The 14,543-nt window shown below is 36.8% G+C and overlaps 2 protein-coding genes across 2 annotated transcripts; one reads left to right on the forward strand and one right to left on the reverse strand.

Annotated features, from left to right (window-relative positions):
* Positions 1 to 127: 127 nt before the first annotated feature.
* LOC105200022 (tubulin beta chain) lies at positions 128 to 2,181 on the forward strand. The gene is made up of 3 exons (XM_011167389.2): positions 128 to 352; positions 609 to 1,273; positions 1,382 to 2,181. Exons 1-3 carry the CDS (start codon positions 296 to 298, stop codon positions 1,992 to 1,994), a joined length of 1,335 nt encoding a protein of 444 aa, XP_011165691.1. The 5' UTR covers positions 128 to 295; the 3' UTR covers positions 1,995 to 2,181.
* A 958-nt stretch (positions 2,182 to 3,139) lies between these two features.
* LOC105200023 (tubulin beta chain) lies at positions 3,140 to 11,257 on the reverse strand. Its single transcript, XM_011167390.3, has 4 exons — positions 10,893 to 11,257; positions 7,272 to 7,380; positions 4,494 to 5,067; positions 3,140 to 4,228 (listed from the first exon to the last, which is right to left on the reverse strand). Exons 1-4 carry the CDS (start codon positions 10,947 to 10,949, stop codon positions 3,598 to 3,600), a joined length of 1,371 nt encoding a protein of 456 aa, XP_011165692.1. The 5' UTR covers positions 10,950 to 11,257; the 3' UTR covers positions 3,140 to 3,597.
* Between the last annotated feature and the right edge of the window lie 3,286 nt (positions 11,258 to 14,543).

The raw sequence follows: 14,543 nt of genomic DNA on the forward strand, positions 1-14,543 counted from the left end.
ATCCAACTGAAAGCGAAAGCAAGGAATATTGACTCCAACTTGCAGTTTGCAATAGTGTTAAAATCGATACTATCATGAAGTAACAAGTAGAAAATTATGCAAGCGGCCGGACTGTCACCAAGGAGAACTCAACAGTCACCTGTTTCTGTTTAAATGACATCCAAGGCAAGTCCGCGGTCTCCTCTTTCTCTCATCCTTAAATTTTAAAAACTGACTTCTTTCACGGACATTAGGATAATCGTCATTAAATCTCGTACATTACCTTGTCTTAAAATTCCACAATACTCAATACAAAATGCGTGAAATTGTTCACATTCAAGCCGGTCAATGCGGCAATCAAATTGGCGCCAAGGTTAGTATCCCTAAAAAAGATGTAAATAATTTCAATCTTGATTAGGTATAACATTTATTACATTTAAATATGATATATTTTAAATATCTGCAAAAAACATATATAAAATTTAATCTTGTAAATAATCTGTTAAAAATGACATTCAATATACAACGTTCTTATCAATTTTCTTGACTAACGATTCATATTTTTGCCTTTTCAATTGTGCTAATTTTTTCTCAGAAATTAAATCTCAATTATTCTTAACCGTTCGTAGTTTTGGGAGGTGATTTCAGATGAGCACGGCATCGACCCTACGGGCACTTATCACGGGGATTCGGAGCTCCAGCTAGAACGGATCAATGTTTATTACAACGAGGCCTCCGGACCGAAATATGTACCGCGTGCAATTTTAGTGGACCTCGAACCCGGTACGATGGACTCTGTGCGTTCAGGATCCTTCGGACAGATATTTCGACCGGATAACTTCGTGTTCGGCCAGTCAGGAGCAGGCAACAACTGGGCCAAGGGTCATTATACTGAGGGTGCCGAGCTGGTGGACTCAGTGCTCGATGTAGTGAGGAAGGAGGCCGAAAGCTGCGACTGTTTACAGGGATTTCAGCTTACGCATTCCTTGGGCGGTGGTACCGGATCCGGAATGGGTACTCTACTCATCACGAAGATACGAGAAGAATACCCGGATAGGATCATGAGTACCTTCTCCGTAGTACCATCTCCTAAAGTTTCCGATACAGTAGTGGAACCCTATAACGCTACTCTATCGGTTCATCAACTGGTGGAGAACAGTGATCAAGCATATTGCATCGACAACGAAGCGCTCTATGATATTTGTTTCCGCACTTTGAAGCTGAGCACTCCTACATATGGTGATTTGAATCATCTCGTATCGGCCACCATGTCCGGCGTGACAACCTGTCTAAGGTTTATAATACAAAAATAATCATTTCGAAATTAAAACAAAATACAATAATACAATAATAAAAATTATTTTATTAATAAATGTGTAATTTATCTTAAACGTGATTATAGATTTCCAGGTCAATTAAACGCAGATTTGAGAAAACTCGCGGTGAACATGGTACCATTTCCTCGTCTCCATTTCTTCATGCCAGGTTTCGCGCCCCTTACATCCCGAGGAAGTCAACAGTACCGAGCTCTCACGGTGCCAGAGCTCACGCAGCAAATGTTTGACGCGAAGAACATGATGGCAGCTTGCAACCCACGCCACGGTCGTTATCTCACCGTGGCGGCCATCTTCCGCGGTAGGATGTCGATGAAGGAGGTAGACGAGCAGATGCTCAACATTCAGAACAAGAACAGCCCGTACTTCGTCGAGTGGATACCGAACAACGTGAAGACCGCCGTGTGCGATATTCCGCCACGCGGTCTCAAAATGTCCGCCACGTTCATCGGCAACTCCACGGCTATTCAGGAGCTGTTCAAGAGGATCTCCGAACAGTTCACGGCGATGTTCAGGAGAAAGGCGTTTCTGCATTGGTATACCGGTGAAGGTATGGACGAATTGGAATTCAACGAGGCGGAATCAAACATGAACGATTTGGTATCGGAATATCAACAATATCAAGATGCGTCGATAGAAGACGATTACGAGGAAATGGATGAAGAAGAAATGGAAAAGTAGTAGTAGTAGTAGAGAGAGAGAGAGAGAGAGAGAGTCAGAGAGTCAGAGAGGATCGCGTGGACTTGCAAAATTTTTGAACGATTTTTATTTTTGTACTTGTATTTTGCATTTGTCATTTTTACTTTTTTTTATGAATGTTTACCTTTTCTATGAATGTTTTACATTTTATATATATATATATATATATACATATATGTTGTCCGTAAATATGAATTTTTAAATGTTTTAATTATTTGTACATATTTTGATGAAGTTTATAAAAGACGATGCTTATTGGCAAAATTCTGAATTAATTTTTCGATTTAATATTTTGCAGTGGATTCTCCTGAGCGCGCTATAATTTAATGCTTAGGATGCACACGCTATCGTTGATAATATCTCTACTACAATTAATGACATTGTTCATAGCTCAATATAAATATCTCTTAAATAAGACGAGTAAACGCGCTGGCGTTTCAGACGCGATTCTCGTTATCGAACTCGTTATCGTCCTTCTGGCCAACTGACATTGATGAAGCCAAGGCCTCGGCAAAAATTGGCGATCGCGCATTATCTCATCGGTGCCCCGAGGGCAAACACTTTATTATTGCCTACAATAAAGGAGATCGCGTGTTATTGCGCGACAATTTCTCACCATAGCTACTATCTTCAGAGGTGAAATGTTACTCAAGGTATCTATTTAGTAATATATCAAAAATATAAGATTACATTTTATCCTATATATATTTTTTTTAATAATATAAAAGTAATAAATGGAGATAAAGAAATATGTAGTACAAGGAAATTTTTTAAATTTTAATAAGATGTAACTTTTTTTCAAAATGCGGAGAAGAAATTATGGAAAATAAAACGGTAATTTCATAAATTGCATAATAAACTATTATATGCAAAATAATACTACATAAATTATCTATTGCTTCTCATCGTGACTTAAAATCTACTTAACGAACTAAAAAAAAATTCTAAGATAAATTTTCTTGGGCTTATCTTTATATAAAAATTCGAAAAATGTAAGGAGTATGTATAAGGATTGACAAATGTTTAATGTTTTAATTATTATATTAAGGAATTATGGAAAAATTTTCAAAAGCTTTTCTATTACATTTTAGCATTGTATTATTTCATGATTAAAAATGACGGAGAAATTGATTTTTCAACAATTTTTATTACACTTTAGTCCATGCCACATTTGCCTAAAAACACAAATGACATATCAAAATCCTTATAATTATTACTAATTAAGCTGAATATATAACATAGGCGTATCGTATACACATAACAAAAGATATAACAAAAGATCAATAGAAGAAATTATGTTAAGTAATTATAGTAATTTTTGCATTAATTTAATATTTGTCACAATTTTTTTATCTTTGAATATTGATCTTTATAAATAGCGATATCACAAAATTCTCATAAATAGAAAATAATTTCGATCGCCTATATTACGCCCGTCTTAGCGATTACAAAACGCATCGTATATAAAAATATCAAAAAACGACTTCTCTTATGAGCCTCACACGATGATACGAGTTCCTACGACGATGGGATAGAGACAAAGAAGCTGAAAATAAACCTAATAGAAGGAAGCGTCGAGCTGCTTTCAATTTTCCTGCTCGCAGGTTTCGAAATCATCAGCGCACTCCTCCGCCTCGAAGTCCTCTTCCGCCGTGGCTTCCTGGTACTGCTGGTACTCTGATACCAGATCGTTCATATTGGATTCGGCCTCGGTAAACTCCATTTCATCCATACCCTCGCCGGTATACCAGTGGAGGAAAGCCTTTCTCCTGAACATCGCCGTGAACTGTTCGGAGATCCTCTTGAACAGTTCCTGTATAGCGGTGGTGTTGCCGATGAAGGTCGAAGACATCTTCAGGCCCTTCGGCGGGATGTCGCAGACAGCGGTCTTCACGTTGTTCGGTATCCACTCGACGAAGTACGAGCTATTCTTGTTCTGTACGCTGAGCATCTGCTCGTCTACCTCCTTCATCGACATCCTACCGCGAAAAACGGCCGCCACGGTGAGGTATCGGCCGTGGCGTGGGTCACAGGCCGCCATCATGTTTTTTGCGTCAAACATCTGCTGCGTGAGTTCAGGCACGGAGAGCGCAGAATATTGCTGCATGGACCTGGATGTTAGAGGCGCGAAGCCCGGCATGAAGAAGTGGAGACGTGGGAAAGGTACCATGTTCACCGCGAGCTTCCGGAGATCAGCGTTCAGTTGGCCGGGAAACCTGAAGTAGTCATTTGTAATATTTATGATTCATGTTTTTCAGATAAAAATCTTATTATTATTATTAGCGAATTCATGATATTCTTTAAACAAAGATTACTAATTGATATGTTATTTAAAATAAGAAAAGATCATTTGACAATGAGTTGGGTTTCTATTTCTATTTCTTCATCTACGTTATATATAATTATTATAGAAGAATTCTAATTCATGTACAAATTCATTTACTATTATTTGTTTATTGCTACGAATTTTTATAAACACACCTAAGACAAGTGGTTACTCCGGACATAGTAAGAGATACCAGATGATTGAGATCGCCGTAACTCGGATTGGAAACCTTCAAAGTACGGAAGCAGATATCGTATAGAGCCTCGTTATCGATACAATAGGTCTCGTCGGTATTCTCCACCAACTGATGCACCGACAAAGTGGCGTTGTAGGGTTCCACGACGGTATCAGACACTTTGGGCGATGGCATCACCGAGTAAGTGTTCATAATTCGATCGGGATATTCCTCGCGGATTTTCGAGATCAACAGGGTGCCCATACCGGACCCGGTTCCGCCTCCCAGCGAGTGGGTGAGCTGGAAACCCTGAAGGCAGTCGCAGTTCTCACACTCCTTTCGCACCACGTCGAGGACAGAGTCCACCAATTCGGCCCCTTCGGTGTAATGGCCCTTCGCCCAGTTGTTGCCCGCACCGGATTGTCCGAACACGAAGTTATCCGGTCTAAAGAGCTTTCCGTAAGCGCCAGAACGTACGGCGTCCATCGTTCCCGGCTCCAAGTCCAACAAGATCGCGCGTGGTACATATTTTCCGCCATTCGTGGACGTCGCGACTGCAATGAGAAAAAAAATAATCAGAATCAAGTAATATACATTTGTTCATTCAGGCATTTTGGAAAATGCCTAAAAATGTTTAAAAGAAAAGGACTTGAAATAATATTCTGCTATGTAAGGAAAGTAATAAAATTTCTAATTTTCTTATTGCTGATGTATCTTTATGTATGTATTGAAATAACATTAAAACAGTAGATGCAATATTCAATAGTTGTAATATAAGACGTCAAAGCATTTATATTAGACCGACTGTTATCGTCACTCTATTGAAAATTCATACCGACCATAACAGTCAACGGAAATACATACATGGATGAAACCGTGCGTCTTCATTGTTTGCAAATGAATAGCTTTCGTAGAATAATATGAGAATTTGCGTTATGCAACTTGACTAAAATTAAAATGTAAAATAATTTTAATTTTATGATAAATGCAAAAAATACTAATTACATCAATAACGGTAAAAAATATAGGGTAACTGTACTAAATTAAAAATATGAAATTTAGTTTTTTATATTTGCAGGGTCGGATTAGCTCCCAAATTTAATTTAGGCTATTGTTTAGGAGCGGCAAATTTAGAAGGACGGCATTTTGTAAAACAGTTTTTTTTAAACTTATCTTGCAGTAGCTGACGCAATAAAATCATTCCCATAAAATAAGATAAGAAGAAAACTGAATTTGCAGAATATAAAATTTGATTAATTTATATAATAAGTTACACTTGAATAAGTTACACTTGAGGTTTGAATAAGGACAGCAAAGATATAATAGAGATGTCTAGGAGCGGCGTGAGTCTTAATTCGCCCCTGTATATTTGGAAAAAATCTTCTTGTATTTTTATCATATATCAAAAAGGGTAGGTTTTATTTACTTATGAGTGGCCAATCAAATTGAACAAAGAATACAAGTTAAGCACTTGTATTTTCGTGTACTCCATCCTTTACTATCTCTCTGCACTTATATATCACGAAATAATCACTAAACCTTTTACACTTCTGACAGAGAGAGAGTAAGTAATCATTTTACATAGATTGCAATACATCGCTGTGCTACTCTTAATATTGACAAACCGATTCAACTCCTGACGTTTTTGTTAATATTAAAGTTAATATTAAAAGTAAAGACTGAAATCACAACACAATACTGATATAACATAAAGGCATGCAACAGAGCGATTGCAAGCAAGTTATCTTCACTATTTCTATTCTTTTTTTTTTTTTTTCTGTGGAGTAAATCCCCACGCGGCGTAAATACCGAAGTTACCCTGTACTTTTTAATCAATTGCTGATGAGATATCTGAAATTTTTTACGCATTAATTTTCAGTGTTTAGCAGAATGTTTAATTAAAAAATTTTAAAAAGTAAACGTAAATAGAAAAGAAATAAAAATGTAGAAACTTAATAACGTAGGTTCCTACCGCGTGCGTTCTAATCTATTTCTAACAACAAATTACTCACGACGACGGGTGATATACGTACATTTCTCACGTTTGTTAATTAAGTTGTTTCTACCGTGGAACACGTGCCGTACGTTACGTTCTCGGAAATAATCTCGCGACGTGAACGAATGCATGAGAAGTTCTGAAATCGTGTTGCAGTCGCAACTAACAACTTTAAGGCCGACCATATAAGATGGCTATTTTCAGCGTAAAATGCGTGTCCCAACGCTCCTCTTCTCCATCGTGCCAACAGTGTAGGACACGCGGTACTTTTTATCTTTCTCGTTATTGCTATTTTTGATGCGAGAACAGAATCCGCGGAAAGACGAGAAAGATCTCTCTATTAAATAGAAAGATTTTGTACGATTTATTATTTAACATTTACAGAATATATAAGTTTAATTAATTTTAATTATTTAGTTAGGTATTATTTCAAATGTCTACTTTTTCATCGTTTTTAATATTTTTATCTTAGACTGTGCATCCTCATTCACCAAAAGATGATTATCAAGTACTAATCTGGATATCAAGTAAGAATATCATCTAATCTGTTTTCTATTATTATATATTGCTTTATATTTAATTAATTAATTAATTAAAACTGTTTGTTGCAATTATAGAAAAATATTTTAGTGCGATACGTAATAAAACTATGCGGCAAATAGTAGATTGATTTTCAAATAAATTACATTACATTATATTTAAAAAACAAAGGAAAAAAAGTGCAAATTGTGATATTTATATTAATTTTCAGCATGCCCTTACCAGATGCTTCATTGTAGTATACGGAAATTCGTTCAAGCTGCAGATCGCTTTCACCATGATAAATGCCCGACTGGTCGATGCCGTGCTCTTCAGAAATAACTTCCCAGAACTGCAACATGATTTGTTAACGTTAACCCTAGACGCCAACTGTTTAAACAGTCGACTCATTTCCAAGCACTTCTAGCAACCGGAATGTAGTGCAATATAAAAATAGCGGACGCCTACTTAATATTTTCTAAACATAGTATTATAAGTTTATTTTGCCGAGCTCTTTTCCTGCGAGCCACTTGGCGTGTCGAATAAAGGGTGACTTCCCTCCGAAGTCGAGGGTCCCTAAACTCCGTTCGCGAGGACAGAGATAATACGCGCGACATCCAAAAATAGAAACGTACGGAATTAAACGTGGCCTGTGGCCTCCCTGGCTCCTGTCCACCCTCCCGTTAAACATTTCTCCTCTCTCCATTTGTCTTGTCTTTTTACTATTTTCTCCTCCTATTAATAGCAAGCCGGTGTGCCGGTCGCCATGGTCGCCGCCACAGCGAAATGGGCCTCCCTGATTATTCCAAATGCATCCTCGCTGCACATACATACGTGCATCACGTACGCGACGCTCATTATCACAGCGTGAATAGAAACTAGTCGCTATTCTTCACACGAAAATAATCATCACGTTCGATTTGGAACAAAATTCCTCGAGATCAAGAAGTTTTTTGAAGGTAATGAAGAAAAATTAATTTTAATACTTTTAAGAAATTTATAGTATATCATAATATACATTGCAATACTGCTTGTAATCGCGCAGATAAATTAGATAAAAGACAAAATTGTGATGGGATCACTACGTTTGACCGATTTATTAATCTCTCTTGCTTGACTATCTTGTATTTACAAGCAATTGTTCGAGAAACATCGTCGCACAATTGTACAGATCATAACTGTCTATAATCCTACAGGAACTTCGGTTTTGCTTCCTACGATCGTTAAATTCTTTCGAGCGGAAAGTAATGCCGTAAAACCGACGGTGGATTCACAATGGAGAGAAAGGACAATCTTTTTTTAAAGAAAACAATTTTTTCAGCTTCATTATCTGAATTGACGGAAATAACGTAACCGAAATAATTGCGAAAATTGATTCAATAGAATTAATCAATTCGCTTGAATGAAAAACTGTACGTTCCTCGCGTCTTGCCTCTTTCCTATCAACTAATTAGTTATTTTTAGATTTCTAATGACTAAAAATCTATACGGTAAATAGAAAAAATGGAAGACTCTGCATGTAACAGCTTCATTAATACATTTATTAATACGTTTTTTAAAAATTTAATTAATTAGCTAATTAATTAAATTTAATTAATTAACTTTATTAATTAATAAGCATACCTTTTGTGTCAATTGTATTGAATATTATTCAGTTATATTATTTTTAATTAATAAATTTAATACTAAAATATTTTGGTATTAAATTTATTTAGTTTTCCCTGCTATAATAAAAAAAATTTCTGACTCATTGGGTGCTCCGTATTCAGAATTTGGCGTGCGTCATTGTTGGATGAGCAATACTGCACAAAGTACGAAGAAAAAAATCATAACGAAGTTTCACGGAAATTTGATAAGGCATTATTTATCAAAGATAAACGTTGATAAATCGGAACGTTTACTTTGTTAAATGAAATTAAAAGTACATTCCACAGTTTTTATTTTATGTACTTTTAATTATAATAATTTATACAGCCTGCAAAATATTATATTGTCAACATAATATTTATCAAAGTAAAAATTGTAACAATAAAATACAAAAAACGTGGGAATGCTTCGAAATAATTAACAGCGCGGGGACAACGATTATAAAAATGCATAAGCAATTATAAGATAACTAAAATAACGAGCTTGTAAAAGATATAGCTCCTTGATATTGTCTCTGCAATAACGAATGTAATTAAATGTATCGCGAGTGTAGATTGTCACGCCTACGCACACGATCAATGAGATTAGCGAATCTGAAGTGCTTCGCGATAATATTACTTCGCATAATGTGTCCAATAAAGCAGCTTCTTTAGAATAAATGAGCTACTAAAATCAATTAAAATGGCCACGCTCAATTTCAGCTTACGGTTTCGCGATAATTATTCGACTTATCTCGCTAGAAGCTATTTTAGGGCTCGTTATAAACAGCTCTCTACTTGACCGAGACGCGGAACAATTTATTGAATTTTTCATGCGATCGTCGTTTAATTTCGAGAAATAACTTTCAAGACGTGCATTTCTTCGTATCCGCCCGTTTTTACGCCAATGGACAAGGGGACGCGGTCATGGCAGAATCTTAAGTGTTCTCCAAGTACACGCGATCGTCGTTTCCTGCCATCACGTGCCGGCGCGATTAAAACTTGGATCACTTCGCGCACTTCGGTAGCGATAGAAGGGGATCCCAATGATGCAGAGACGAACGCGGCTCTTTAAATTTCACTTGTTACGCTCCGCTTTATCTTCAATTCGATTACGGCCGTGGTCGAACGATACCATTAAGTAAGATTGCTTTTTTTTTATGGAGCGATGTAACGCTTATGTTCTCGTCGATTATTGCTTCGCCGAGAATTTATTAATTCTGCCTAGAAAGATTAGAGAATAAGAGGAATTTGCAGAAGTAACTCGGAATGATATTTCCACTTTCGCTAATAATTTGAAAATATTGTACATTATTAAAATAATAGGGCATGTGCTCAATAAGTCATAAAAAATATTTAATTCAAACGACACGATGTCTCTTGAAGCGATCAAAATTTGATGGATAGCTCCGGTTTTTCAGTTTGAATATGAAAAGTGACAGGAGAGCCTGAAGAGCGTGGCTTTTCCGAAAACCACGAGCGAACTCCGATCGATATCCCGAACACGATGAGTAATAAACTTGACTTGTTCGCGCTTTAGTTGACAGTCGTTCGTCGTCTTGGTGCGACATAAATCGGATTTACAGTTAATTTCCGGACATTACGCGTATCTTTGTATGGATAATTTATTCTTGTCCATCGACGCTTCTGTAGTGCTCCACATGTATACTCTGTCGAATATACGCTCGACTAGGCCACTCAAATTCATGCTTTCGTTATTGAAACTGTTAGCTGTTCACCTTTTTCTTACGCTGAATTTAAAACTCGCTCGCGGATTTAGAACTATTTCATCGATTCAGTGTCGTTATGAAATTTCAATATTAAAATATTCAATATTATCGCCTAATTTTTTTTACCTTGACAATCTATTTTTATCTCTAAAACGCGTGCCTTATCAAAGTTGGATAAAAAATATTGAATAAAAATAAGATTAATTAAAAATTTCTTACACAGAATTCATGATTAAATATACATCTCGCCATGATAGATGTACAGAAATGTTTGATGTTTAAAAATGAGATTGAGGGGAATTTAAATAAATATATATATACATGTATGTGTACATATACAAGTACCGCTTTCCTCATAAATCTCTTAAATGAAAAAAAAAATCAAATCTAAATTTACCTTATTAAAAAACAACCAGGTATTTCAGTTTTATGGGAATTGTTTTCTTTGTGCTTTCTCGAAATGATATATAAAAAGAAGACGTATCGTTAGGACTGTCGTGTAAACTTACCTTCGCACCAATCTGGTTGCCGCATTGTCCAGCCTGTAGATGCACGATCTCCCTCATCCTGCTTTTCTTTCGATGCGGAAAAACGATACGCGGTGAAAAGGAGCGGGTGATTTCTTTTGGTTCTGCCGGGACTCCTCTGTCCTGGACCGTGGGCCGATCGGTGGGATCCGTGCGTGCGCGCTCGACGCGTCAGAACGGAGTGCGATGCGTGTGCAGCTGAGTGCAACCGAGCCGAGGAGTGCAGCCGGCCGTCGCGAGGCGAGCCTGAGAATGAACGACGAGCGGTATTCGTGACGAGAGGGAAACGCGCTCGTGTCGGCGTCCTGAGTTCCACACTCCCAAGTGGCGAAGCTACACCCGACGACGACGGGACTAAGCCTCGAAAGAATAGCGGGGAGAGGCCGTCGTCGCGACGAAGAAAGGAGGGAAGAGGAGAGAGGGAGAGAAAGGGGACGAAAGAACGAACGAGCGTCGGGTGATAAGCGGCGCGAGAGTAACGGGAAGGAAAGACACATAGGGGGTTGGTTCTCGCATCGGGGGACGACGTCCCCCGAAAAGGGCACGTGCGAACCCTCTTCGGCGGGCGACCTACAGATCTGCAGCCCTCGAGAGTACCGCTACCGCTTCCAGTCGGCTTGCCTCCTCGCACCGCGCGCGAGGCTTCTCTGATCAGCAAAGCGAATAGTCATTATTTGATCGGCAGCGTTTTTCAGCGTTTTCGAGCTGCGAAATTATTAGACCCTCGAATAACAACGTAATTAATCATCGCTGCAAATTAATTCCCGGAAGCTGCAGGCTAATTGCGGCTCGCGTGCAAATTATTATACTCGATGCGTGCGTCGCGACGGATACGATTGTTCTTTATATCGAATTACCCTGAAGCTCATTCACCGGAACTGTAACAGGAGAATAGGATTTTTTTTTTATTTTTTTGGAAAGTATACTTCCTCCTGGTTGAATGCAGGCGAAGGTATCACGTTTAACGGAAGCGTTTCGGTCACATGAATACTAGGGCAACACACATGCGTGCCTGGTAATTTCTATAATTATCATCAACGCATGCAAACGTCGGGATGTAATAAATGAAATATAAGATTAGCGCACGCGTTTAATTATATTAATTTTACGATTTAATCGGTTCGCCGAAACTTTTCAGGTAATTAGCCTGCATTATGTATGGCTGGCTAAAAAAATCAATATAAATTATTACAATTAATTTATATTAACGTTTTAATTATTTAACAAAGGAAAACGTACTTTTACGCATGTCGTGGAAAAATTTGAATAAACACAATTTAAACATTTCACATATCATTCTCTGCAAATATAATTACTGGAAAGTATTTAAATAATATTTCACATACTTTCATCAATGTCGGACATTCGTACTTAAGCCGCAATGGCCAGTCGTCTCAAATTACAACGCACAATTGGCTGTAAAGTAAGGAATGCATTCATTCCACCTCGAGTTCTTAAAGCAGGATGACGCTCTTAAAAAGATTCCAAAAGTACACGGACAAGATGCTAGGGATCTTTATCTCGTGAGTCACTCTTAAAGCGGCGCTCTCCGCTCCCCATCGTCCTCGTCGAAGACGATGATAATCGAGATAGTCGTTTCCAGCTGCGCACCGAGCTCTTTCGTGGTCTTTTCCCGACGTCGCGAGACGCCTCCGTCTATTATTGTAACGCTTGTCCTCGGCTCCCGTTAACATCCGCGTCGTCGGCACGACGTACGCGGTCACGCGTGCACGATATTCGGGAAGAAAGAGCGAAACAAACGGCGACTTTTAAATGGAGCAACAAAACTTGTGACCGACCTGTGGAAGTGATTAATAAAGTTGTATATGTTACATCTCAAAATATTATCAAAAATTTTTAATGTTTATAGATTGTTCTATAATCAAAGAGTGCGACCAAATGAGTATTGGGCATGTTTCCCTCATTCAATTAGGAAAATAAGAAATTGAAATAGGTACCAAATGAAAGAACTCATTGAGCTGAAAACAAGTATAAAATTTCACTTTGCTCCGATTTCAAAGTTATAAGACTCCAAAAGGTTCAAATTTAAAATAGTTTTTATTATAATTTTAAAAAATGTGAAAACAAATATAAAAAAATATATAAAAAATTTTGTGACGTATATAAGAACTCGTTTGAAAGCTTATAACTTCTATTTTGGATAAGAAATGTGTCTTCTGTACTGGATAAGAAATCGCATCAGAAGCAAGTAATCGGAATCGAGTTGAACTAACCAACATAAACGCGTGCGGTAAAGAATCGTTGGCAACAACAATTCTTTGATCACATTTCACTGACCAAGGAACAGCAATGCAAACAAGTGATAATTTTCTAATAGTACATTGATAATTGTCATCTATATAATGATAGTGCAATCATGTCAAACATAATAAAAAGCTGTTTTGAATTTGGAATCTTTGAAACTTTATAACTTTGGAATGAAAAATCGGTGCAAAATAAAACTTATATATTTGTTTTCAGCTCAACGAGATCTTTCATGTGGTACCTATTTCAGCCTTATTTCCTTAACTAGATTTTAGGGAACATCTTGACCGCACTCTTTGTCGCATATATTAATAAAATTGTAATAAATGTTAGTTTGAATTCACTTGCTTGTTTAAAGGGAAACCCATATAAACAGCTGACAATTCAGCTGAAATTCGAAAATTTATTGTGAGGAATCTATTGAATTGATCTTTTTGAAACTTTCATTATACTTTACTACTTAATTGAAGATTTGAAAATTATTTTCGTTATTATATCTTTCAATATTAGAGTTACAAAAACGTACGCCCAACCACTCAAGAAACGCTATGATGTGTAAGGCCTGTTACTTTTATCTAAAATTAAAATTTCAAAATAGAAACTTTAGTTAACGAGTATATGCTTAGCATGCACCTATTTTGAAGTTAAAAAATTCAGAATTGCAAAAATAGTGACATTGAAAAGAAAAAGTTTTTTAAGCAAATACTACAAAATATTGTAGATCTGAAAATTTCGAGTGTCTTGCGATGCAGAACGACTTTAAAAACATTTTTTATGAAATTTAATTAAATTTCGGCAAAAGGACTACGTGAGAGTCGGTATTTAGCGCAACAGGCAGGAAATGATGCTTATCTCTTACTTCTTAATGAGCTACGCACGTACGATGCGTACTTTGTTATTACGTGCGGTGTCTGGAGATGGATCGAATTCGTAAGACAAGACGGTCGACATACAGCGAGACATGCGATGAGTCACGTCATTCTATTAAGGTCGATGTCTGCGTTCTATCAAAGGTCAAAATCGAATATCAATAATTTTTCCGCACACGTCAAACTTACGTCAATTATAATTAGTATATTCAGATAAAATGATACAATTATCTATATAAAATTATAATTATAAAAATAAAATAATATAAAATAATAATTAAATAACAGAATATTAGAAATTTTCTTTTCTCAACTCGAATGTAGCGAAACACAATAAATATTTAAAAAAATAACGAGCACAATAGATATTTTTTTGCGATGTAACAATTCAATCATTTTTATTATCATTTAAACTTCATAAATTATATGCGGAACGTTTCGACTTTATTTTAGTCATCCTCAGCCAAATTTACGTAATACTTAAATTTAATAATCATAA

Source organism: Solenopsis invicta, chromosome 5 (genome assembly GCF_016802725.1).
Source record: "Solenopsis invicta isolate M01_SB chromosome 5, UNIL_Sinv_3.0, whole genome shotgun sequence".
In the NCBI taxonomy this organism is placed as follows: Eukaryota; Metazoa; Arthropoda; class Insecta; order Hymenoptera; family Formicidae; genus Solenopsis; species Solenopsis invicta.